The sequence below is a fragment of the Salmo salar genome, chromosome ssa09 (assembly GCF_905237065.1).
Source record: "Salmo salar chromosome ssa09, Ssal_v3.1, whole genome shotgun sequence".
Classification (NCBI taxonomy): Eukaryota; Metazoa; Chordata; class Actinopteri; order Salmoniformes; family Salmonidae; genus Salmo; species Salmo salar.
This window is the reverse complement of record NC_059450.1, coordinates 25,371,640-25,395,652: the sequence shown is the minus strand read 5'-3', so window position 1 is coordinate 25,395,652 and position 24,013 is coordinate 25,371,640. Positions and strand designations below refer to the sequence as shown.

The window sequence follows — 24,013 nt, the reverse complement described above, 5'->3', positions numbered from 1 at the left end:
CAGCATAAATTGTGAGTTTGATTGCTGGAGAGGAAACGCACGGACCTGCCTTGTTGACAGTGTTGTTAAGAAGGTAGAGCAGCACTTTATTATGGACAGACTTGTTGTATCAATACTCCAAGCAGTTTAGTCATCTCAACGTGCTCAATTTCCACATTATTCATTAAGAGATGTAGTTGAGGTTTAGGGTTTAGTGAATAATTTGTCCCAAATACAATGCTTTTAGTTTTGGAAATATTTAGGACTAACTTATTCCTTGCTACCCATTCTGAAACCAACTGCAGCTCTTTGTTAAGTGTTGCAGTCATTTCAGTCGCTGTAGTAGCTGACTAGTGTATAGTGTTGAGCCATCCACATACAGACACACTGGCTTTACTCAAGGCCCGTGGCATGTCGTCAGTAAATATTTAAAAAAACTAGTGGCCTAAACAGCTACCCTGGGGAATTCCTTATTCTACCTGGATTATGTTGGAGGCTTCCATTAAATAACAGCCTCTGTGTTCTGTTAGACAAGTAACTCTTTATCCACATTATAGCAGGGGGTGTAAAGCCCTGGATAATGTGTGAAATGCTTGATAATGTATGTGATAAATATGTTTTCTGGGTGATTTAAATATTGACTGGCTCTCATCAATCTGCCCACTCAAGAAAAAACTTAACTGTAAGCAGTGCCTGCAATCTGGTTCAGGTTGTCAGTCAACCTACCATGGTAGTTAAACAGCACAGGAATGAAATCATCAAAATTGCTTTAAAGCAGTATCCAAATCCATAGGATGTAGTGATCACAATATAATAGCCATATCTAGGAAAACCAAAGTTCCGAAGGCTGGACCTAATATAGTGTAGAAGAGGTCATACAATACGTTTTGTAGTGATTCATATGTTGATGATGTAAAGAACATTGTGTGTGATAATGTAGCACTTGGTGGTCTACAGCAGCTTTCCACAGGAATGGGCTTTAGGTGAGGTAGATAAACCTGTAGCCATATTACTTCAACAGTATTTAACATTAGATTGTCTCTAAGCTTTACTGGAATGTGGTTCTTTATATAGACCACAACACTGCCTCCGTTGGCATTTCTGTCTTTTCAGTAAATGTAATAACCATGTATTGCTACCACTATCAAAGGTACAGTTGAAGTCAGAAGTTTACATACACCTTAGCCAAATACACATTTAAACTCAGTTTAACAATTCCTGACATTTAATCCTAGTAAAAATGTCCTGTCAGTTAGGATCACCACTTTATTTTAAGAATGTGAAATGTCAGAATAATAGTAGAGTGATTTATGAGCTTTTATTTCTTTCATCTCATTCCCAGTGGGTCAGAAGTTTACATACACCCAATTAGTATTTGGTAGCATTGCCTTTAAATTGTTTAACTTGTGTCAAGTGTTTCGGGTTGCTTTCCACAATAAGTTGGGTGAATTTTGGCCCATTCCTCCTGACAGTTGGTGTAACTGAGTCAGGTTTGTAGGCCTCCTTGCTCACACACGCTTTTTCAGTTCTGCCCACAAGTTTTCTATAGGATTGAGGTCAGGGCTTTGTGATGGCCACTCTAATACCTTGACTTTGTTGTCCTTAAGCCATTTTGCCACAACTTTGGAAGTATGCTTGGGGTCATTGGTCGCAAATGGGTCTTCCAAATGGACAATCTTTAACTTCCTGACTGATGTCTTGAGATGTTGCTTCAATATATCCACATACTTTTCCTCCCTCGTGATGCCATCTATTTTGTGAAGTGCACCAGTCCCTCCTGCAGCAAAGCACCCCCACAACATGATGCTGCCACCCCCGTACTTCACGGTTGGGATGGTGTTCTTCGGCTTGCAAGCCTCCCCCTTTTTCCTCCAAACATAACGATGGTCATTATGGCCAAACATTAATATTTTTGTTTCATCAGACCAGAGGATATTTCTCAAAAAGTACGATCTTTGTCCCCATGTGCAGTTGCAAACCGTAGTCAGGCTTTTTTAATACGGTTTTGGAGCAGTGGTTTCTTCCTTGCTGAGCAGCCTTTCAGGTTATGACGATATAAGACTGGTTTAACTGTGGATATAGATATATTTGTACCTGTTTCCTCCAGCATCTTCACAAGGTCCTTTGCTGTTGTTCTGGGCTTGATTTGCACTTTTCGCACCAAAGTACATTAATCTCTAGGAGACAGAACGTGTCTCCTTCCTGAGCGGTATGACAGCTGCGTGGTCCCATGGTGTTAATACTTGCGTACTATTGTTTGTACAGATGAACGTGGTACCTTCAGGCATTTGGAAAATGCTCCCAAGGATGAACCAGACTTGTGGAGGTCAACTTTTTTTTTTTTCTTCTTCTGAGGTCTTGGCTGATTTCTTTTCATTTTCTCATGATGTCAAGCAAAGAGGCATTGAGTTTGAAGATAGGCCTTGAAATACATCCACAGGTACACCCCCAATTGACTCAATTGATGTCAATTAGCCTATCAGAAGCTTCTAAAGCCATGACATCATTTTCTGGAATTTTCCAAGCTGTTTAAAGGCACAGTCAACTTAGTGTATGTAAACTTCTGACCCACTGGAATTGTGATACAGTGAAATAACTGTAAACAATTGTTGGAAAAATTACTTGTCATGCACAAAGTAGATGTCCTAACCGACTTGCCAAAACTATAGTTTGTTAACAAGAAATTTGTGGAGTGGTTGAAAAACGAGTTTTAATGGCTCCAACCTAACTGTATGTAAACTTCTGACTTCAACTGTATTATCTAAGTGAGTTTCAGAGATAGTCAGAATATGAATGTCATCTGTTACAAGCAAGTTATTGACTTCATGGACCTTGTTTCTCAGGCTGCTTATGTTAATATGGGCTGTTTTTAGCACTTTTCTGGGTTGCTTGATTGTTTTGAATGTTTTACTGGGAAGCTTATCAGAAGTAAACTTGATAGTGCAGGGTGAGCTGTACAAAGTCGTCTTCCTGCTAGGGCAAACCGCCTTAGTGCTAACAGTGTAACTGGTTCATAGGCTCATGATTACGGCATACAATAGCTGTAGGATCAAACAGGTATTCGGGGACATAAGTTACTTACTTTTTGTCTGCTAGCACCCCTAGGATAATGTACTTTTGATGCAGCATTATGACGACTCATTGTCACAATGGTAGGGATTAACTGAGCTGGTCTTGGTCCATTGATATGTCATCGTTTCAACTCAGACTTGAAATGCGAGTCCAGGAGCCAAGATGATTTGGATGGACTCCGTCATTCCTGTAGAGCAGTGGTCAACCGGTGAATCGCCAAACATATCTGTAAAAAACCCAACGATAAAGCCTTGTGTTCCTATTTTATTTTATTGGTGTCTGTTGATGGTAGGTGCAGCCAATTCAGCTGGCCTGCGCGCCAGGTAGACAAACTGTTGCAATTTCATGTGTCTGAAGGTACAAACTCTGCCTTCCTGGTGGGCCTGGAGAGGAAATCAAGTGCACTATGCTACCGCTGGCCAATCAGATTGCTCAGATGACCGAGTCTGCAGTAACGTTGCAGGCATAAAAGAAAGCTGCGGCAAAATTGATACTGAGATTTCAAAACCCATGACTAGAGAGAGGCTGTCAACGAATACAGCAAAGAGCTGCTGTTTTTATGAGTGAGTTCTTACTCAGCACTGTCAACACTTATAACCCATAAAATGCGCGTTCTTCCCATTTCCACTCAACGCTACAACAAGCAGTGCAGCAGTAATGAGTAAGAAAGTGTATTGATAGGCTTGGGTCTTTTTTTATATTGAGGAATATTTCACTTTCTCTGGTCATAGGAGTAACAAAATTAATTTGTGCATGAGGCAGAAATAATGCCGTGCGACTCGAGTTTCACAATCAGCTGGAAGACTGTGCCCCTTTTTGGTCAGTGGAGGAAAGGGAGAGCAGAGGGATGTTGAGAGACGGACCCTCAGTCTGCTGCTCTCTCCCTCTGCTGAGACTGACCATCAGATGCAGGCACCATCAGTCCAGTAAAATAAAAAGCAAATGATTTAAATGTATGTTCACTTAGCTGTGCCTCACAAGTAATACAACAACTGATCTATTGTGTTGATCATGATAGTGTGATCATATTTCTCCTCCTCGCTGGTCTGCAGGTACATGACTTAATGACGTGGCTGTCAAATGTCATGTACATTGCACTAGAACAACAAATAGCTGTATCAGACATTTTCAGGAAAATCAGCATGCCAATAAAATGTATCATTGCATTGGTTCGATATTGACATCTAGCTATATAATTAAGATAGCTTCTCTGCAAGCAAGAAGTACTCTTACAAGTACACATTTTTACAAAACTTTTTGGCACAGGTTCGACACAAGCAAATGTAGTTTTGATTCACCAGTTGCAAAATATTATTTGGATTTTCTCACGTTACATGTTTGCAAGTGTTGTATTTATTCACACATCACCTGCTTGCTAGTGTTGTTGCATTTGTCAAAAGTTACATGTTTGCAAATATTTTTTGCAAGTACAAAACTGATTAGACAGGCGCAACTCATTTTACACGCTTGTACACTTATGACATTAATTTACCTGTATACTCGAGGCTGTGTGTGGTAAAATAAATCAGCTACAAATATTACGAACATTTTAGTAAAATAAAGTAGCTCCTAATGGACTCTTTACAGCTGCGCAGAGGCGATGTTTGTTCAGCTGTGGCGCAAATGTATTTTGGTCAAGGATCTCGCTGAGTGAGCAGGAGTGAAATAGTTAACATTTGCACAGAAAAGGAGGCAGGGTACAAGATGAAATTCTGAACCATCAAGCTAGTTGGTTACACGTCCTGCATACTCGGATTTATAATTACCCAAACTATCACAGCGAGCTTAGTGTTATTTTAAAGTGACATCCACCAACACGACGTAAAACTCTCGGAATACGGCTGAAAACATGGATTTATCGGCTGGAGTTGCTGGCTGGATAAGAAGTAAACGGGGAAAAATATGAACTGGCGAGGTGTTAAACAGCAGGATATGTGTAAAGAGGAGTAGATGAGGTTAGTTTAAGTCGCGTCTTGTTCGCGGTTTTGAATGTTTTTCTTGTCGGTTTGTAAAAATAACTTTGTGCGCGCGCGAGGGCACCTAGTTAATGTAATGCGATGAGAAGTGTGTGTTGGTCAACTGCGTCATGGCGGCAGCAGACAGGTGTGTGTGTGAGGGCAGAGCTGAAGAGGCTGCAAAGACTAAAAAAACAGAATACTCTCTGTCGCCCAGATGCACACCCCACAGGACACGAATATCCCAATCCTGTCGACCCCAGAGGTTACCGGCCAGCGTCAACCGATACTATCGCTGGAGAGGATGCAGGGTAACGAAAACGGCTTTAGATTATATCCGAAGGACTCTCGGCTGAGGTTGTGCCCGGTGAGGTCTGGAGAGGTATTTGTAATGGAAGACCGGCCAACAGCACACCTGGAGAGGACCTGAGGGAAACCACCCGATCCTGGCCGGGGGCTGTTCAAGTTTAAATAATTGGTAGGTCTTGTGGGTATGTGGTAAGACAAGTGGTAGTCTTTGGCAGATTCATTGTTGTCTGTGAAAGAAGTTGCCCTGATGAAAGCAAAATTATGCCATATTAGATTCTACTTTTAGGGCTGGTTTCCCATGCTGTCACTTTACTGTCATGGCCTGAATTAAGACAGACAGAACCACACATTCTCTAGTCAGATCAACAATGCACAGTCTTGCACTGACTGTTGCTAAACATGTTCTCTAAATTTTGTGTGTGTGTGTTCCAGTATGAAAATCCGTGGACCATCCCCAACCTGCTGTGTGTATGTTGAATCGCGCTGGCTCCGGTCCTGGGAGTCCTGATCACTGAGCAACATTTTCACCTCTCTCTGGGACTGTTCACTTTGGCTGGATTTACTGATGAGGTATGCACGCCTGCCTGCACACACTTTGCAAATACTTTGATTTTAAATTAAAACAATAACCATACACCACCACCACTATACACACACTGCACCCTCTGGTAACCCTGTGTGTTGTCTCTGTAGCTGGGTGGTTATATAGCCAGCAACTGGGCCAGTAGGAAATCTGCGTTAGGCAGCGCTCTCGAACCATTAGCTGATAAGATCCTCATCAGCGTTTTCTACATCAGTCTCCCCTACGCTCAGCTCATCCCAGGTCCGTTTGTGTGTGTGTGTGTGTTGAAATGTAAGTCCTTCCTTGCTGCAATATTCAACTAAATCAGTGCTAATAATCCCAATCAATGTCCACACAATCGCCATAGAGGGAGAGAACCAATTAATTAGTTGTTCATTTTGTGCTCTTCTGACCGTGTGTGTGTGTGTCTGTGTTCTCACCTCCCCTGACAGGGTTGGTGATTGTCAGAGACGTCGATCTGATTGCTGCTGTTTCCTACGTCAGATACAAGATTGTCCCCCTCCTGTACAGTGAGGGGGAAAAAAGTATTTGATCCCCTGCTGATTTTGTACGTTTGCCCACTGACAAAGAAATTATCAGTCTATAATTTTAATGGTAGGAGAGAAAGGGAGTGCTCCTAATCTCAGTTTGTTACCTGTATAAAAGACACCTGTCCACAGAAGCAATCAATCAATCAGATTCTAAACTCTCCACCATGGCCAAGACCAAAGAGCTCTCCAAGGATGTCAGGGACAAGATTGTAGACCAACACAAGGCTGGAATGGGCTACAAGACCATCGCCAAGCAGCTTGGTGAGAAGGTGACAACATTTGGTGCGATTATTCGCAAATGGAAGAAACACAAAAGAACTGTCAATATCCCTCGGCCTGGGGCTCCATGCAAGATCTCATCTCGTGGAGTTGCGATGATCATAAGAACGGTGAGGAATCAGCCCAGAACTAGTCAGGAGGACTGTGTCAATGATCTAAAGGCAGCTGGGACCATAGTCACCAAGAAAACAATTGGTAACACACTACGCCGTGAAGGACTGAAATCCTGCAGCGCCCGCAAGGTCCCCCTGGTCAAGAATACATATACATGCCCGTCTGAAGTTTGCCAATGAACATCTGAATGATTCAGAGGACAACTGGGTGACAGTGTTGTGGTCAGATGAGACCAAAATGGAGCTCATTGGCATCAACTCAACTCGCCGTGTTTGGAGGAGGAGGACTGCTGCCTATGACCCCAAGAACACCATCCCCAACGTCAAACATGGAGGTTGAAACATTATTCTTTGGGGGTGTTTTTCTGCTAAGGGGACAGGACAACTTCACCGCATCAACGGGACAATGGGCGGGGCCATGTACCGTCAAATCTTGCGTGAGAACCTCCCATCAGCCAGGGCATTGAAAATGGGTCGTGGATGGGTATTCCAGCATGACAATGACCCAAAACACACGGCTAAGGCAAGAAAGGAGTGGCTCAAGAAGAAGCACATTTAAGGTCCTGGAGTGGCCTAGCCAGTCTCCAGACCTTAATCCCATAGAAAATCTGTGGAGGGAGCTGAAGGTACAAGTTGCCAAACATCAGCCTCAAAACCTTAATGACTTGGAGAAGATCTGCAAAGAGGAGTGGGACAAAATCCCTCCTGAGATGTGTGCCAACTACAAGAAACGTCTGACCTCTGTGATTGCCAACAAGGGTTGTTTTCTGGATTTTTTTTGTTGTTATTCTGTCCCTCACTGTTCATATAAACCTACCATTAAAATTATAGACTGATCATTTCTTTGTCAGTGGGCAAACGTACAAAATCAGCAGGGGATCAAATACTTTTTTCCCTCACTGTAAGTCATACACACATAGCGGGCTGGTTCAGGCCTGTCACGGACACTAGTCCATCGGTCAGAATACATGAAGGAGATGGATGGGAGTGTGTCCAGTACTGTTGTGTTTAGATCTGTGGCGTTGCTCTGTTTATACTACGTCTGTCTGTCTGTCTGTGTATGTTTTTAAACCCCTGCTACAGCGCAGCTCAAACCCACCACCCTCAGTAAGGTCTTAAAGTCTCTGTACCTCACACACACCAGTGTTTCCCTATATGCAGTTAAATCGTGGCCGCCACTGAAAATGTAGGAAGGAAAAATAAGGGGAAATACACACATGCGTCATACACAAGTAAAACAACAGTCCTCATTCATTTGTCTAGTTGGTTAGTCATGTGTTGTGTGTGTACGTGCATGCAGGTGAACACAGCGATCCAGCTCTTCCTGGTAGCAGCATCGTTGGCCTCATCCGTCTTTCACTTCAGACAGTCCGCTCCTGCAGACCCTACGGTAATACACAAACACACACCATAGCCAGTCTGTTTCTGCAGACTACTCACTGGAAATCTTAATGGTACATTGTTTCTGTTGTGTGTGTGTGTGTGTGTGTGTGTGTGTGTGTGCAGGTATATCACACAGGTAATGACGACTGTCAGGCTACAGCTACTGTCACTACGGCATGAAGACTCATGCGGTGCTCAACGGTACTAAGTAACCATGGCAACTCAACAGCGCCAAATGAACTCCGCAACACCAAGTAACTGTTGCAACTTAACATGCTTGCTGCACCCACCGGTCTGCCAGAGGACTCAAGTTGAACACACCCATACTTGTGTAAACTCCAAAATGAACTCTTGTGAACGTGTGTATTTATTAACCCTGTATTGCCATGGGAATCATCCTGGCAGATTGACAGTTTTTTTTAATCAGATGAATGTGATTAAATCATGAACCTGCTCTGATAGCCTCTCGCCGTGTGTGTAAATCAACTCCTTGTTTAGATTGCTAGTATGGTCTGTAAAGAGGATCAGGATTCTGCAAGAGTGTATGTGGCGGGAAATGTAAGCCTGTGTGTAATGCGGAAACAAAGCTTTCCAACATTACAACCAATTGTACCAAAAAGGTTTACGTGTCAAAGCTGTTAGTGACACCTGCTGGTCTACTGAAGTCACTTCAGCTGTTTTGTCAGATTGACTTGATATTTTGCCGTTAGTTTGGTGAGTTAGTCAAACCCTAATCTCGTAAACCGAGACTTCAGTGAGATGAGATGTGGAAGGCTAGTAAAATCCCAACACCAGTAATATTGGAAAGAAACATGATTTAATGAGGCTTCAAATTCCATCAGGTGGTGACAGTCTTACATCCAATTCGTAGTGCTTTGGAAACTATCGAAAAGCAGTGAGAATTACTACGACTTACTAATTGATTACATTTATTTATCCAGGTGTTACATGGCTGGTGCCTTCAAACCCAATTTGCGTGTATCAGCTTCTTCAGATTCTGGAGGTGAATTCAGGCCTTCTGACGAGGGATCTGTTAACCTCTGCCACCGAACAACATCCTGCAGACAAAACACAGGGTTCAACCTTTACCTCTGAACTCAGATAAAGGAGAGGAGAGGTTGAGAATTAGTAGATGAGGAAAGGCAATGTGAGGAGGAAATGGTCAGAGTAGGTTAATTATCCATGGTTACCTGCCAGGGCCATCGCCAGGTGTAGCTCATCTCTCATGAGCTCCAGAACATCACTGACGCCCTGCTCCCCCTACAAACACACGTTTTGACATTTTAGTTATTTAGCAGTAGGTCAAACAACCACATATGGTCCTTGCATTATCTGCACACACACACAGTGGTACCTGGCAGGCGAGCCCCCAGAGTACAGGCCGTCCGAGGAAGACAGCGGTAGCCCCCAGAGCTAAGGCCTTCAGGACGTCTGTTCCCCTCCTCACCCCTCCGTCAAGGTACACCTCACACCTCCCTGCTACTGCTGACACCACCTCAGACAGCACATCCAGCTACACACAACATATGTCACAGGACAAGAAGTGAAATATTACTGAAGAGGGTGTGTGTGTGTGTGTTGGGCTCCCTCACCGTAGCTGGGACCCCGTCTAGCTGCCTTGCGCCGTGGTTAGACACCAGGATCCCATCTACACCGTGGATAAGTGCTTCTAACGCATCTTCAGCTGGTGGGAAGAAGGGTGGATATAGATCCATAGATGTATAGACATGTTACTACTTCTCTGCCATGAAACTTAAACCTGCCTTATGTGGCGTGTACTGTGTGTTGTGTGTCACCTCTCAGGACACCTTTGACGACCACCGGGAGGTGTGTGTTTTTCTTCAGCCAAGCAATGTGTTCCCAGCAGAGAGTAGGGTCGATAGCCTGAGCGACATACACAGCCAGTCCACTGTCCTCACCGTAACCCTCAGCACTGGAGAACGCCAGCTCTGCCGAACCAAAGTTAGTCATCCTACACACACACAAACACTAAAATAAGAGGTAAGCTTAAACAATATATTATTTGATGAAGTGTGTGTGTCTGTGTATATGGTGTGATGAGTGTGTTTTTGGTTCCTACTTCAGATGAGGGGGAAGTTTAAAGCGGTTGCGCACGTCATCTCGTCTCTTTCCGAGGTAGGGCGTATCCACGGTAACAAAGATGGCCTTATACCCTGCCTCTTCAGCCCGGCGCACCAATGACAGAGTGAGGTCGCGGTCCTTATAGATGTACAGCTGTACGGATTATATATAGGTCATAGATGTTCACCAGACCGGTGATGTTAACTGTGATGTAATCAAAACCTATATGTAGCAGTACTCCACCTGCATCCAGAGCAGGCCGTCGCCAGCTGATGACCTCACTTCCTCTATGGTAGAGGTGGCCCAAGAACTCAGCATCATCCCCGTCCCTGCCGCTCTGGTTGCTGGGAGATGGAGCTTTATTACACACATACAGTATACACAAGAGGCTGGAAGCAGCCGTGTGTGTGTGTGTGTGTGTATGTGTGTGTACGTACACACACACCTCTGGCGGTGGCCGTCTCTCCATCAGGGTGGGCCATCCTCTGCATTGCGGTTGCCCCGACACACACAGGCATGCTGATTCGCTGACCTAACACACTAACACTCAGATCCACGCTGGACACATCCCTCAGTACCCTAGGGAACAAAAGCCACCTATACACACAGAGAAGTGATCTGGTGTAAACCAGTGCTGTGTCAGACGTTGAACAGGACTTTGAGTTGAAGTGAGGTGGTGAGTCAATTATTAAACTACTGTGGTGGTTTCTAGGATATTGTCTGCCTAAAACAGCCGAAAAAAAACATTGAACAGCACTGAAACACCCCAAAAACACTTCTAACTCACCTCACTAACATATTCTATGAGATGATGATGATGGAGAACATAATCTGTGCAGATCTTAAGTAAACGGTGTGTGTGATGCAGTGAGCAGCAGTATTCTACACTAGTGTTGAATGAAGCCTTGTTGTCTGGTTGCAATGTTACAACTAGGTTTGATTCTCCACATTGCAATAGTTGTTACAGGACAGAACGTGCGTGTTCATGTTGCCTGGAGAAAACAGCACTGTGTGTCTGTGTAACCTAACGTAGCAGGCGTAAAAAGTTCCCACTTCTGTTTTTCAGGGGAAACGGAAGTTAGGTTGAAAATACTGTATCCCTGAAAACCGGATGTTAGCGTTTTCTGGAGACTCCGCATAGGCAAGTGTGTGTGCTAGTTACCTGGAGAACGCAGCAGTGTTATCTGCCAAGGTCTCTTGCTGGTCGGCTCCAGAGCAGTAGTAGTCAAACACAGCTTTTGGTAGAACTCTCTTGGCCATAGACTCATAGTCAGCCACACACACTAACTTCTCAGACATGACTACACACACACACAGACTAACACACATACAGACAAATGCACACTTTAACACACTTTGATCCACACACGCAATAACACATACAGGCTGACTAACTCTAACACTACCTGATCCACACACACATAGTCCTCTCTGACTGCTGTCACAGACACCCCCAAGTCTCTCCTCTCTGATCATCTGACCACCAGCAATCATTAACGCCAAGTTTACACAGCGCTGCTTGCCACTCCCTCCCACACACACACACCACACACACACACACACACACACACACACACACACACACACTCTAATTTAAGCAACCCTGACCCTTCACCCCACAACCCTTATATATGATAACACTGTCCACACAGCACAGACAGGAGATGGGCACCATAACTAGACAGTAAAGAGGCCTTTGTATAAAAATGTTTATTTTGGTGATTAAATGATCCATTATCAAGGATGGAGGGGCCTCCTCACATGGCAACAACACTCAGTCATTATCATAGTCATCCATCAATAATAGAATCATACCTAGCTCAAACGGTATGAATGCATATGGCAGTCTTAACAATAGAAAACTATTTCAAATCGAAGAAAATAAAGTTTATATTGTGATAATCATAGAATATTGGACAACGTTATAAAAAGAAAAAAGTGGACGAAAATAGGAAAGTGAACCCTTCCAGACCCCCCCCCATACACACATGGAAAAACACATGACAAGCATTCGTCAAATCACTCTTTTTGTTCAGCATAAATTGTTGTCTTTGTCGTCCTGTCTGAAGGGAACATTTCCCTTGGAACCGGTTCAGGGAACAGAACAGAAAACCGGACAATAACTACATTTTCTAAGGAACAGAATCAGAACCCCCCGAAGCATAGCTGTAACCTACTGACGTTACAAGCGTGATTCAGAAGATAGGGAAAGAGATTCTTAATTAGAGAAGAATGGATTAACTTTTTCAATGCTAGTTAGGATACTGTAGTTATCACATTTCACATTGTATTTATTAACTACAAAAAGGTAAGATGTATTTTTAATTCTGGTGCCACTCTGCACACACAAGCTCATTAGCTAGTTATAGCTAGTTTTGGTTCAATGTTAAGCCTTCTCTGAAGTTCAAAGACATTCAAAGTTCCTCCAAAGAAGCCGCTCCTCCGTAGGTATAATTCTGTGGGCCTAATTCAGATAATGCATGTCATAACAAGATGCCCAGCGCTTTAAGCCAAGCTTCCTCCTCCACCCGCAAAATTTCAGCTGCACGTAAACAACTCACTGAGCTACAGCTTGCCTGCTCCATATCAAGCTGCTCTATCTGCACTGCATGATTGGTGAAGTAATTTAATGTCGAGCAAATTATTATTATTTTTTTTTTTACAATTTCAGAGGTTTAAAAAGGACCAGAAAGGAACAATATAAACTGTTACTTTTATTTGGTTTGAACCTTTTTCAGAACTTTATTTTGTTGGTCAGAAAACAGTGGAATGTAACGAAAAAAAATAATGGTTCTGTTCCGAACGAAACGATTGGAAAATAATTTAGGTTCCAACCACTGGTTAGGAGGTAGGTTTTGCCTGTCCTCTCCTCTGTCTCAGTGTCTCCGGCTCCTCCTCGTTAGACCCCTCACCCTCATCTGTCTCCGACGCTTGCCTCTTCTCCGCCATACTCACACACACTCCTGCTCGAAACAAACACACGCTGTAGAGCACTAATAACACACTGTCTTTGTGTGTGTATGTGCATACGTGCTTTGTTCTGTGGGATCATCCTCTCACCTGCTCTCTCCTCTTTCCGCTTCTGTCGGGAAGGACAGAGGCAATCTGCAACCAGGACCAGCACCTACCCAGACACACAGACAGACAGACACACAGACACACAGACAGACACCACAGACAGACACACAGAGACAGACAGACAGAGAGACAAGAGTTTAAAGCAGCTCTGTTGAGTGGAGGGGAGAGTTGAGACAGGATCAGAGAAGTTAGACAGGGTCAAACTAAAATAAAGACAACTATAGTTAATAATCTAGTTTAGAATGAAGGTAGTTTAAATTAGTTAAGAGGTTAATGTCAGTGTAGGCAGGAGTTGAGTTCCAAACTTTAAGTAGAATGCAGCTGGTTACACAAGAGTAGCTGAGGGCACCCCACACATCTGTCCTCCTGCACATCTGTCCTCCTGCTGCCTCTCCAGTCTACTCTACCAAGCCATCCTCCCACTCCCACTCTTACATAAGATCACATTTCACTGCAGAGAAACTCATTGAAGTGTGTGTTTTGTGTGTCTACGTACTCTAGCAGGCTGTAAGAGAGAGACGATTTGGCATCTTTCTCAGAACAATGACATACTCAACATGTTCAGTACCCTTCAAAAGCATTTGTGTGACATAAAAATAGTGTTTTGTGTTTATTAATGGTTTAGTAGTAATACAATAATATAGTGAAATTATTATTCGTGTGTAACTCACCAGTCCCATCAGCAGCCCAGTGACAAGTGTTGCCATGGCAAAAGAGAGGTAGGAGCCCCACACCGGCATGCCCAAATCCCCCGTCAGATACCCATGAGTCCACTACACACGCACACACACACACACACACCGATTCTGAGTGAGTGTGGATCGTTTACACCATTTTCTCTCTGTGTGTGTGTGTGAGAGAGAGATTTGGTCTCACCCGGATCCACAGTGAAAGCCTGAAGAGTCCGGCCATGCAGCTCATCCTGGAGGGAGGAGATCCACAAAGTCAGAGGTAAGGTCAGAATATATTTACAGAAGAGAAGACGAATTCCACGTTTATGTATAATATACAGTACCAGTCAAAAGTTTAGACACATCTACTCATTCCAGGGTTTTTCTTTATATTTACTATTTTCTACATTGTAGAATAATAGTGAAGACATCAAAACTATGAAATAACACATATGGAATCATGTAGTAACCAAAAAAGTGTTAACAAATCAAAATATATTTTGAGATTCTTCAAAGTCCCTTTGCCTTGATGAAAGCTTTGGACACTCTTGGCATTATCTCAACCAGCTTCATGAGGTAGTCACCTGTTACTTCCGGCGGCGACAGAGATGGCCGCCTCGCTTCGCGTTCCTAGGAAACTATGCAGTATTTTGTTTTTTTATGTATTATTTCTTACATTGTTACCCCAGGAAATCTTAGGTTTTATTACATACAGCCGGGAGGAACAATTGGATATAAGAGCAACGTCAACTCACCAACATTACGACCAGGAATACGACTTTCCAGAAGCGGATCCTCTGTTTGGCCTACCACCCAGGACAATGGATCGGATCCCAGCCGGCGACCCAAAACAACGACGCCGTAGAAGAAGGGGCAGACGGAGCGGTCTTCTGGTCAGGCTCCGTAGACGGGCACATCGAGCACTGCTCCCGAGCATACTACTTGCCAATGTCCAGTCTCTTGACAACAAGGTAGACGAAATCCGAGCAAGGGTAGCATTCCAGAGAGACATCCGAGACTGTAACATTCTTTGTTTCACGGAAACATGGCTCACTCGAGACACGCTATCTGAGTCGGTACAGCCACCTGGTTTCTTCACGCATCGCGCCGACAGAAACAAGCATCTCTCTGGTGGGCGGGGGTGTATGCCTTATGATTAACGAGACGTGGTGTGATCATAACAATATACAGGAACTCAAGTCCTTTTGTTCACCTGACTTAGAATTTCTCACTATCAAATGCCGACCGCATTATCTACCAAGAGAATTCTCTTCGATCATAATCACAGTCGTGTATATCCCCCCCAAGCAGATACATCGACGGCCCTGAAAGAACTTCATTGGACTCTATGTAAACTGGAAACCACATATCCTGAGGCTGCATTTATTGTAGCCGGGGTTTTAACAAGGCTAATCTGAAAACAAGGCTCCCCAAATTCTATCAGCATATCGATTGTGCTACCAGGGGTAGCAAAACCCTGGATCATTGTTATTCTAACTTCCGCGATGCATATAAGGCCCTCCCCCGCCCTCCCTTCGGAAAAGCTGACCACGACTCCATTTTGTTGCTCCCAGCCGATAGACAGAAACTAAAACAGGAAGCTCCCGCCCTCAGGTCTGTTCAACGCTGGTCCGACCAATCGGATTCCACGCTTCAAGATTGCTTCGATCACGTGGACTGGGATATGTTCCGCATTGCGTCGAACAACAACATTGACGAATACGCTCATTCGGTGTGTGAGTTCATTAACAAGTGCATCGGTGATGTTGTACCCACAGCGTCTATTAAAACATTCCCCAACCAGAAACAGTGGATTGATGGCAGCATTCGCGCAAAACTAAACGCGCGAACCACTGCTTTTAATCAGGGCAAGGTGACCGGAAACATGACCGAATACAAACAGTTTAGCTGTTCCCTCCGCAAGGCAATCAAACAAGCTAAGCGTCAGTATAGAGACAAAGTGGAGTCGCAATTCAACGGCTCAGACACGAGAGGTATGTGGCAGGGTCTACAATCAATCACGGACTACAAAAGGAAAACCAGCCCCGTCGCGGATCACGATGCCTTGCTCCCAGACAGACTAAACAACTTTTTTGCTCGCTTTGAGGACAGTACAGTGCCACTGACACGGCCCGCTACCAAAACCTGCGGGCTCTCCTTCACTGTACCCAACGTGAGTAAAACATTTAAGCGTGTTAACCCTCGCAAGGCTGCAGGCCCAGACGAAATCCCCGGCCGCGTCCTCAGAGCATGCGCAGACCAGCTGGCTGGTGTGTTTACAGACATATTCAATCAATCCTTATCCCAGTCTGCTGTTCCCAAGAAAGCTAAGGTAACTGAGCTAAATGACTATCGCCCCGTAGCACTCACCTCCGTCATCATGACGTGCTTTGAGAGACTAGTCAAGGACCATATCACCTCCACCCTACCCGACACCCTAGACCCACTCCAATTTGCTTACCGCCACAATAGGTCCACAGACGACGCAATCGTCATCACACTGCAATACCTATGGAAGAATGCTGTTCATCGATTACAGCTCAGCATTTAACACCATAGTACTCTCCAAACTCGTCATTAAGCTCGAGACCCTGGGTCTCAACCCCGCCCTGTGCAACTGGGTCCTGGACTTCCTGACGGGCCGCCCCCAGGTGGCGAGGGTAGGTAACAACATCTCCACCCCGCTGATCTTCAACACTGGGTCCCCACAAGGGTGCGTTCTCAGCCCTCTACTGTACTCCCTGTTCACCCACAACTGTGTGGCCATGCACGCCTCCAACTCAATCATCAAGTTTGCAGACGACACTACAGTGGTAGGCTTGATTACCAACAATGACGAGACGGCCTACAGGGAGGAGGTGAGGGCCCTCAGAGTGTGGTGTCAGGAAAATAACCTCACACTCAATGTCAACAAAACAAAGGAGATGATCGTGGACTTCAGGAAACAGCAGAGGGAGCAGCCCCCTATCTACATTGATGGGACAGTAGTGGAGAAGGTGGAAAGTTTTAAGTTCCTCGGCGTACACATCACAGACAAACTGAAATGGTCCACCCACACAGACAGCGTGGTGAAGAAGGCACGGCTGCGCCTCTTCAACCTCAGGAGGCTGAAGAAATTCGGCTTGTCACCAAAAACACTCAAACTTTTACAAATGCACAATCGAGAGCATCCTGTCGGGCTGTGTCACCGCCTGGTACGGCAACTGCTCCGCCCATAACCGGAAGGCTCTCCAGAGGGTAGTGAGGTCTGCACAACGCATCACCGGGTGCAAACTACCTGCCCTCCAGGACACCTACACCACCCGATGTCACAGGAAGGCCAAAAAGATCTTCAAGGACAACAACCTCCCGAGCCACTGCCTGTTCACCCCGCTATCATCCAGAAGGCGAGGTCAGTACAGGTGCATCAAAGCGGGGACCGAGAGACTGAAAAACAGCTTCTATCTCAAGGCCATCAGACTGTTAAACAGCCATCACTAACATTGAGTGGCTGCTGCCAACATACTGACTCAACTCCACCCACTTTAATAATGGTAAAATTGATGTAATCAATTTATCACTAGCCACTTTATATTATATAATGTTTACTTACCCTACATTACTCATCTCTTATGTATATATTGTACGCTATACCATCTACTGCATCTTGCCATCTGATGTAATTAAATGTATCACTAGTCACTTTAAACTATACCACTTTATATAATGCTTACATACCCTACACTACTCATCTCATATGTATATACTGTACTCTATACTATCTACTGCATCTTGCCTATGCCGTTCGGCCATCACTCATTTATATATTTGTATGTACATATTCGTATTTATTCCTTTACACTTGTGTGTATAAGGTAGTTGTTGTGAAATTGTTAGGTTAGATTACTTGTTATATATTACTGCATGGTCGGAACTAGAAGCACCAGCATTTCGCTACACTTGCATTAACACCTGCTAACCATGTGTATGTGACAAATACATTTAATTTGATTTGAATGCATTTCAATTAACAGGTGTGCCTTGTTAAAAGTACATTTGTGGAATTTCTTTCCTTCTTAATGCGTTTGAGCCAATCAGTTGTGTTTTGACAAGGTAGGGGTGGTATACAGAAGATAGCCCTATTTGGTAAAAGACCAAGTCCATATTATGGCAAGAACAGCTCAAATAAGCAAAGAGAAACTACAGTCCATCATTACTTTAAGATATGAAGGTCAGTCAATCTGGAAAATGTTGAGAACTTTGAAAGTTTCTTCAAGTGCAGTCACAAAAACCATTAAGCGCTATGATGAAACTGGCTCTCATGAGGACCACCACAGGAAAGGAAGACCCAGAGTTACCTCTGCTGCAGAGGATAAGTTCATTAGAGTTATCTGCACCTCAGCCCAAATAAATGCTTCACAGAGTTCAAGTAACAGACAGGATTGGGGAGTAATGGATTACATGTAATCAGTTACGCTACCAGCAAAAAATATTCTAATCAGATTATAGATACTTTTGAAAAACTAGATGATTACTTTTAAATTCAGGAAAGATGTTTGTGAAAATAAATCTAAGACACTTCTCTGTTATCTCAATGACATTCAAATCAGCATGGAAAAAAGGCACAAGTTTAAGTTTGTTGCACATGAGCGAGTCTGACCACAAGTCAGAGACCACTGTGATGATACACTAAATGTGTTTGCTGGATCGCGGGAAAAGAGCAGGAATAGGCTTTTGCAGGCTACAGTCCAAGCTGTCTTCCAATGGTGCGACTGCTGTCGGCATCAAAATATTATCCAACTTGAATAAACGCTTGGAGGTAAAGATGACAGTAATAATGTAGTCTACGGCGATACGGATATAACTTATTATCGATATCTACATAGCGCATTGATGTGAATCACACTGCTGCTCTCTCATTTAGCTATTTGCGGTTGTTGTGGATGGTTGTTCATAAATCTAAATGTGTATTTCAACCCAATAATCGTTGAATTCAAGAAGTTTAAGCTGCCTGTTAATCATTGTTTTTGAAACCAGTGGACAGACAGCCAGTGAAAAATGCACTCTTGCAACCGCTGCATAGTGCGGATCCCAGCCTATGGAATAAAAGTGGGGCTTTTATTGCTCAATCTAACCTAATGGACACATGCTCAAACTTGCACACCTTTGATAGACGTAAAGGGGCAATCTGTAGTTGCTACATCCATTTCTGGATTTATAAATTATATCAATTGACTCTTGAAGAATACAGTTGAAGTCGGAAGTTTACATACACTTAGGTTGGAGTCATTAAAACTCGTTTTTCAACCACTCCACAAATGTCTTGTTAACAAACTACAGTTTTGGACGGTCGGTTAGGACATCTACTTTGTGCATGAAACAAGTCATTTTTCCAACAATTGTTTACAGACAGATTATTTCACTTTTAATTCACTGTATCACAATTCCAGTGGGTCAGAAGTTTACATACACTAAGTTGACTGTACCTTTAAACAGCTTGGAAAATTCCAGAAAATGATGTCATGGCTTTAGAAGCTTCTGATAGGCTAATTGACATAATTTGAGTCAATTGGAGGTGTACCTGTGGATGTATTTCAAGGCCTACCTTCAAAATCAGTGCCTCTTTGCTTGACATCATGGGAAAATCAAAAGAAATCAGCCAAGACCTCAGAAAATAATTGTAGATCTCCACAAATTCATCCTTGGGAGCAATTTGCAAATGCCTGAAGGTACCACGTTCATCTGTACAAACAATAGTACGCAAGTATAAACACCATGGGACCACGCAGCCGTCATACCGCTCAGGAAGGAGACGCGTCTCCTATAGATGAACGTACTTTGGTGCGAAAAGTGCTAATCAATCCCAGAACAACAGCAAAGGACCTTGTGAAGATGCCGGAGGAAACGGGTACAAAAGTATCTATATTCACAGTAAATCGAGTCCTATATAGACATAACCTGAAAGGCTGCTCAGCAAGGAAGAAGTCACTGCTCCAAAACCGCCATAAAAAAGCCATACTACGGTTTGCAACTGCACATGGGGACAAAGACAGTACTTTTTGGAGAAATGTCCTCTGGTCTGATGAAACAAAAATAGAACTGTTTGGCCATAATGACCATTGTTATGTTTGGAGGAAAAAGGGGGAGGCTTGCAAGCCAAAGAACACCATCCCAACCGTGAAGCACGGGGGTGGCAGCATCATGTTATGGGGGTGCTTTGCTGCAGGAGGGACTGGTGCACTTCACAAAATAGATTGCATCATGAGGGAGGAAAACGATGTGGATATATTGAAGCAACATCTCAAGACATCAGTCAGGAAGTTAAAGCTTGGTCGCAAATGGGTCTTCCAAATGGACAATGACCCTAAAGTTGTGGCAAAATGGTTTAAGGAGAACAAAGTCAAGGTATTGGAGTGGCCATCACAAAGCCCTGACCTCAATCCCATAGAAAATTTGTGGGCAGAACTGAAAAAGCGTGTGCGAGCAAGGAGGCCTAAAAACCTGACTCAGTTACACTAGCTCTGTCAGGAGGAATGGGCCAAAATTCACCCAACTTATTGTGGGAAGCTTGTGGAAGGCTACCTGAAACGTTTTACCCAAGTTAAACAATTTAAAGGTAATGCTTTCAAATACTAATTGAGGATATGTAAACTTCTGACCCACTGGGAATGTGATGAAAGAAATAAAAGCTGAAATAAATAATTCTCTCTACTATTATTCTGACATTTCACACTCTTAAATTAAGTGTTGATCCTAACTGACCTAAGACAGGGAAATTTTACTAAGATTAAATGTCAGGAATTGTGAAAAACTGAGTTTAAATGTATTTGGCTAATGTGTATGTAAACTTCTGACTTCAACTGTATAACTTATAAATCCCTCATGAGCTTAGTTCAACTGTCATACTCCATCAGAACACAATATAAGCTTGTTTTATCCCAATGTTTGTAAACATTGTAAATGTAAACCAACCCTTAAAGTACATTTTAACATCCATATATGGACAACTATGTAAACTTAAACATTGATTTATCCTGCAATAGATGTCATTCAATTGGTAACATACATTTTTGTCTTCTAATGCCTCTTAAGGGGAAATAAATCTAAATGTAACGGAATGTAATTAGATTACGTTACTGAGTTTGGGTAATCCAAAAATTATGTTACTGACTACAATTTTGGACAGGTAACTAGTAACTGTAACAGATTACATTTAGAAAGTAACCTACCCAACCCTGGAAACAGACACATCTCAACATCAACTGTTCAGAGGAGACTGAGTGAATCAGGCCTTCATGGTCGAATTGCTGCAAAGAAACCACTACTAAACGATACCAATAATAAGAAGAGACTTGCTTGGGCCAAGAAACACAAGGATTGGACATTAGACCGGTGGAAATCTGTCTTTTGGTCTGAGTCCAAATTTGAGATTTTTGGTTCCAACCGCCGTGTCTTTGTGAGACACAGAGTAGGTGAACGGATGATCTCTGCATGTGTGGTTCCCACCGTGAAGCATTGAGGAGGTGTGATGGTGCTTTGGGGATGAGTCGGACCGCAGAGTGAAGGAAAAGCAGCCAACAAGCGCTCAGCATATGTGGGAACTCCTTCAAGACTGTTGGAAAACATTCCTCATGAAGCTAGTTGGTTACTACATGATTCCATATGTGTTATTTCATAGTTTTGATGTCTTCACTAGTATTCTACAATGTAGAAAATAGTTTAAAAAAAAATGAAACCCTGGAATGAGTAGGTGTGTCCAAACTTTCGACTGGTATTGTATATGGTGTGTATATTTACAGAGGAGAAGTAGGAGACTTCCATGAAGGCAGTGGTTCCACCTCCTCCCACCTCCTGTTAGAGACATACGCATGGAACTCCTCCGCCTCACGGACAGACACATACCTCCTCACGCTACCCTCCTTTACACTGTAGAATACACACACACAGATAAATACTGTATACAGAGTTAGAAAGGTTAGAGGTCATGGATCAAAGGACAGGGTCAGAGGTTAACTGAGATACTAACTGGAAAATGGTTGGCAGTGTGGTAACCAAAAACCGTCCACTGAGACCTGAGAGAAAAGAAACACACACACACACACACACACGAGAGAAAGGAGAGATGGGTGGTTAGAAGGAGACTCGGTATGGCATTGCATCTCACACAGCGGGGAGAAGACAATATTGAGGACAGTAAGAGCCAACAGGATCAACTTCATAATATTTCCATACCAGGCTGTTCAGTGACGTCCACTTCTCCTACAGAAACCCCCATGGCTGCTGCCAGGCTGGAGAATCTCTCCCACTGCTCCTTCAGCTGGGCACATGCCGGGCACCAGGGAGCAACACTATACACACACACACACACACACATTTGTCTATGGTCATTATGGAGATTCTACAGGTGGGTGGTGTTCAGGGCACAAGTCAGGTGTTCTAAAAACCAAATCTGACCAAATCTGAATCAATCATAGACGTCTATGATTCACTATTTGGACAGAAAGTATAGTTCAGTACAGTAGAGCAGGGTTCCCAAATGTTTTCACCCAGCCCCCCTTCCAGCATTTCGTTCAGAACTGAAAATGAACCTGGTTTCAACGTCAGGAAAATACGTTGGCGTGATATATATAGGTTGAAGATAGCATAGTTTCACATGCAATGTTCCAACAGCTTCAACATGAACCATCTGAATTATTGGAATAGAATACGCTCACTCTGGACCTAAACCAAAAGTTTTACTCTAAAATCTTATTCGGCACTTAATAGCTTCAATTATATATCTCCTCCTTCCCCCCTCCCGTTTTCTTCTTCCGCCAAACATGCATACATCAGATCATCACTCCGACTTCGTACTGTACTCACAACTTTATCATCCACTCGCCATCCATAGTGACCGTCCAGTTAGCATCTGTTATTGTCAGGACGCCTGCCTCTGTTTCTACTACAGCAGAACTTGCGATGGAGCTGACTAATATTATTGAGAGGAGTGGTTGGAAAAGCTGACTACATGATAATTTACATGAAGGTGAATTAGTTTGACATAACAGTTTACAGGAACGTTTTGTTTTCAGCTGCGCCATGTTGCTTTTCCGAAACGAAAACTGCCTAGAACGCTAAACACGGAAGTAACAGAAACAGGGATTTTTTTAAGGTCGACCGACTCATCTAACAACCTGAAGTGTGTGCGTGTGTCAATGTTTGTGTATGTTTGTGCGTGCGTGTGTGTGTTTTTTTTAAGGTGGTCTGATATACCGCAGACAGATGGATCTAAAAGTAGTGAAAAATGATTAACCAACCTTTATTGGTGTCTCTATTCTAAAAAGCATAAAGGAATGGCCACACATATGGGAAATGGTGAAATTAAACTTAGGTGTCCCTCTGTTGATTAATGGGAATCTGAATGAGAAGGCCTTAATACAAATTAGTGGCCCTATAACCCTGTCCCTAATGATTTGTAACTTTATAATTTATATGAGCAAACAGTTACAGTGTCTGCCTGTCTGTCCCCAAACAAAAAAATATTTGTACATTTGGGAAGTGCTAGTTGTTTTTAAATATATTTTTGAAAGATATGTATAAAATACACTGATCTGTACAGTATGTAATGTATAGCAATGCACACACAATGGGCATGTAAATTATGATAGAACACATATCAAAACAATGTGAACATGACAGAGAGAGGGATATGCTTGAGTTTTTTATTCACTGTCACCAAATTATTCTTTCAATTCTGAAATGTTCTTTTTTTAAAATTGAATATTTAAAACATACAATATACTTGCAGTGAAGCCGCTCAACAACTACATCACATTAGTCATCTAACAGACTCCCTCCAGAGCGACACGCAGAAGCAACCAGGGTCAACGCCCTGCTCAAGGGCACGTCGACAGAACTCCCACAAGGCCAAAAACGGGGACACGAACCAGCAATCCATCAGCCACCGGCCCAAGCTCCCAACCGCCAGGCCACCAGCACTCCAAGATCCCCCCCACAGTTC

At 43.4% G+C, this 24,013-nt stretch overlaps 3 protein-coding genes and 1 long non-coding RNA gene across 8 annotated transcripts; 2 read left to right on the top strand and 2 right to left on the bottom strand.

Annotated features, from left to right (window-relative positions):
- Nucleotides 1-2,718: 2,718 nt before the first annotated feature.
- Nucleotides 2,719-7,067, top strand: LOC123744608 (cardiolipin synthase (CMP-forming)). The gene is given in 7 exon segments (XM_074112247.1): nucleotides 2,719-5,097; nucleotides 5,100-5,195; nucleotides 5,197-5,377; nucleotides 5,380-5,446; nucleotides 5,448-5,484; nucleotides 5,748-5,885; nucleotides 6,009-7,067. Coding segments are annotated over 7 exon segments (768 nt in total). The 5' UTR covers nucleotides 2,719-5,040; the 3' UTR covers nucleotides 6,201-7,067.
- A 554-nt stretch (nucleotides 7,068-7,621) lies between these two features.
- On the top strand, nucleotides 7,622-8,664 carry LOC106610948 (uncharacterized). The gene is made up of 2 exons (XR_001330028.2): nucleotides 7,622-8,210; nucleotides 8,327-8,664. It is a non-coding gene; the product is annotated as an uncharacterized lncRNA (long non-coding RNA).
- Nucleotides 8,665-9,001: 337 nt separating this feature from the next.
- On the bottom strand, nucleotides 9,002-11,758 carry hao1 (hydroxyacid oxidase (glycolate oxidase) 1). Of its 5 annotated transcripts, none has more exons than XM_045723298.1 (9): nucleotides 11,448-11,758; nucleotides 10,731-10,882; nucleotides 10,529-10,629; nucleotides 10,284-10,438; nucleotides 10,000-10,175; nucleotides 9,796-9,914; nucleotides 9,558-9,716; nucleotides 9,394-9,463; nucleotides 9,002-9,261 (listed from the first exon to the last, which is right to left on the bottom strand). In XM_045723298.1, exons 1-9 carry the CDS (start codon nucleotides 11,612-11,614, stop codon nucleotides 9,194-9,196), a joined length of 1,167 nt encoding a protein of 388 aa, XP_045579254.1. In that variant the 5' UTR covers nucleotides 11,615-11,758; the 3' UTR covers nucleotides 9,002-9,193. The 5 variants fall into 5 exon arrangements, with proteins under 5 accessions (XP_045579254.1, XP_045579255.1, XP_045579253.1 ...); XM_045723299.1 differs by having other exon boundaries at nucleotides 10,731-10,864; nucleotides 11,448-11,752; XM_045723297.1 differs by having other exon boundaries at nucleotides 10,731-10,903; nucleotides 11,448-11,750.
- Nucleotides 11,759-11,979: 221 nt separating this feature from the next.
- On the bottom strand, nucleotides 11,980-23,143 carry LOC106610949 (thioredoxin-related transmembrane protein 1). The gene is made up of 8 exons (XM_014210654.2): nucleotides 22,876-23,143; nucleotides 22,246-22,361; nucleotides 22,040-22,085; nucleotides 21,811-21,939; nucleotides 14,240-14,285; nucleotides 14,035-14,136; nucleotides 13,346-13,409; nucleotides 11,980-13,248 (listed from the first exon to the last, which is right to left on the bottom strand). Exons 1-8 carry the CDS (start codon nucleotides 23,091-23,093, stop codon nucleotides 13,127-13,129), a joined length of 843 nt encoding a protein of 280 aa, XP_014066129.2. The 5' UTR covers nucleotides 23,094-23,143; the 3' UTR covers nucleotides 11,980-13,126.
- Nucleotides 23,144-24,013: the final 870 nt, after the last annotated feature.

Coding starts and splice junctions, on each gene's coding strand:
- hao1 (XM_045723297.1), bottom strand. CDS start 11,614: ATGTGTGTTAGTCTGTGTGTGTGTGTAGTCATGTCTGAGAAGTTAGTG. Junction 10,176..10,283: donor AAACTTCCCCCTCATCTGAA/GTAGGAACCAAA, acceptor GTGTGTGTGTAG/GATGACTAACTTTGGTTCGG. Junction 9,915..9,999: donor CGTCAAAGGTGTCCTGAGAG/GTGACACACAAC, acceptor ATACATCTATGG/ATCTATATCCACCCTTCTTC.
- LOC106610949 (XM_014210654.2), bottom strand. CDS start 23,093: ATGGCGCAGCTGAAAACAAAACGTTCCTGTAAACTGTTATGTCAAACT. Junction 21,940..22,039: donor ACACTGCCAACCATTTTCCA/GTTAGTATCTCA, acceptor TGTATTCTACAG/TGTAAAGGAGGGTAGCGTGA. Junction 14,137..14,239: donor GGCTTTCACTGTGGATCCGG/GTGAGACCAAAT, acceptor GTGCGTGTGTAG/TGGACTCATGGGTATCTGAC.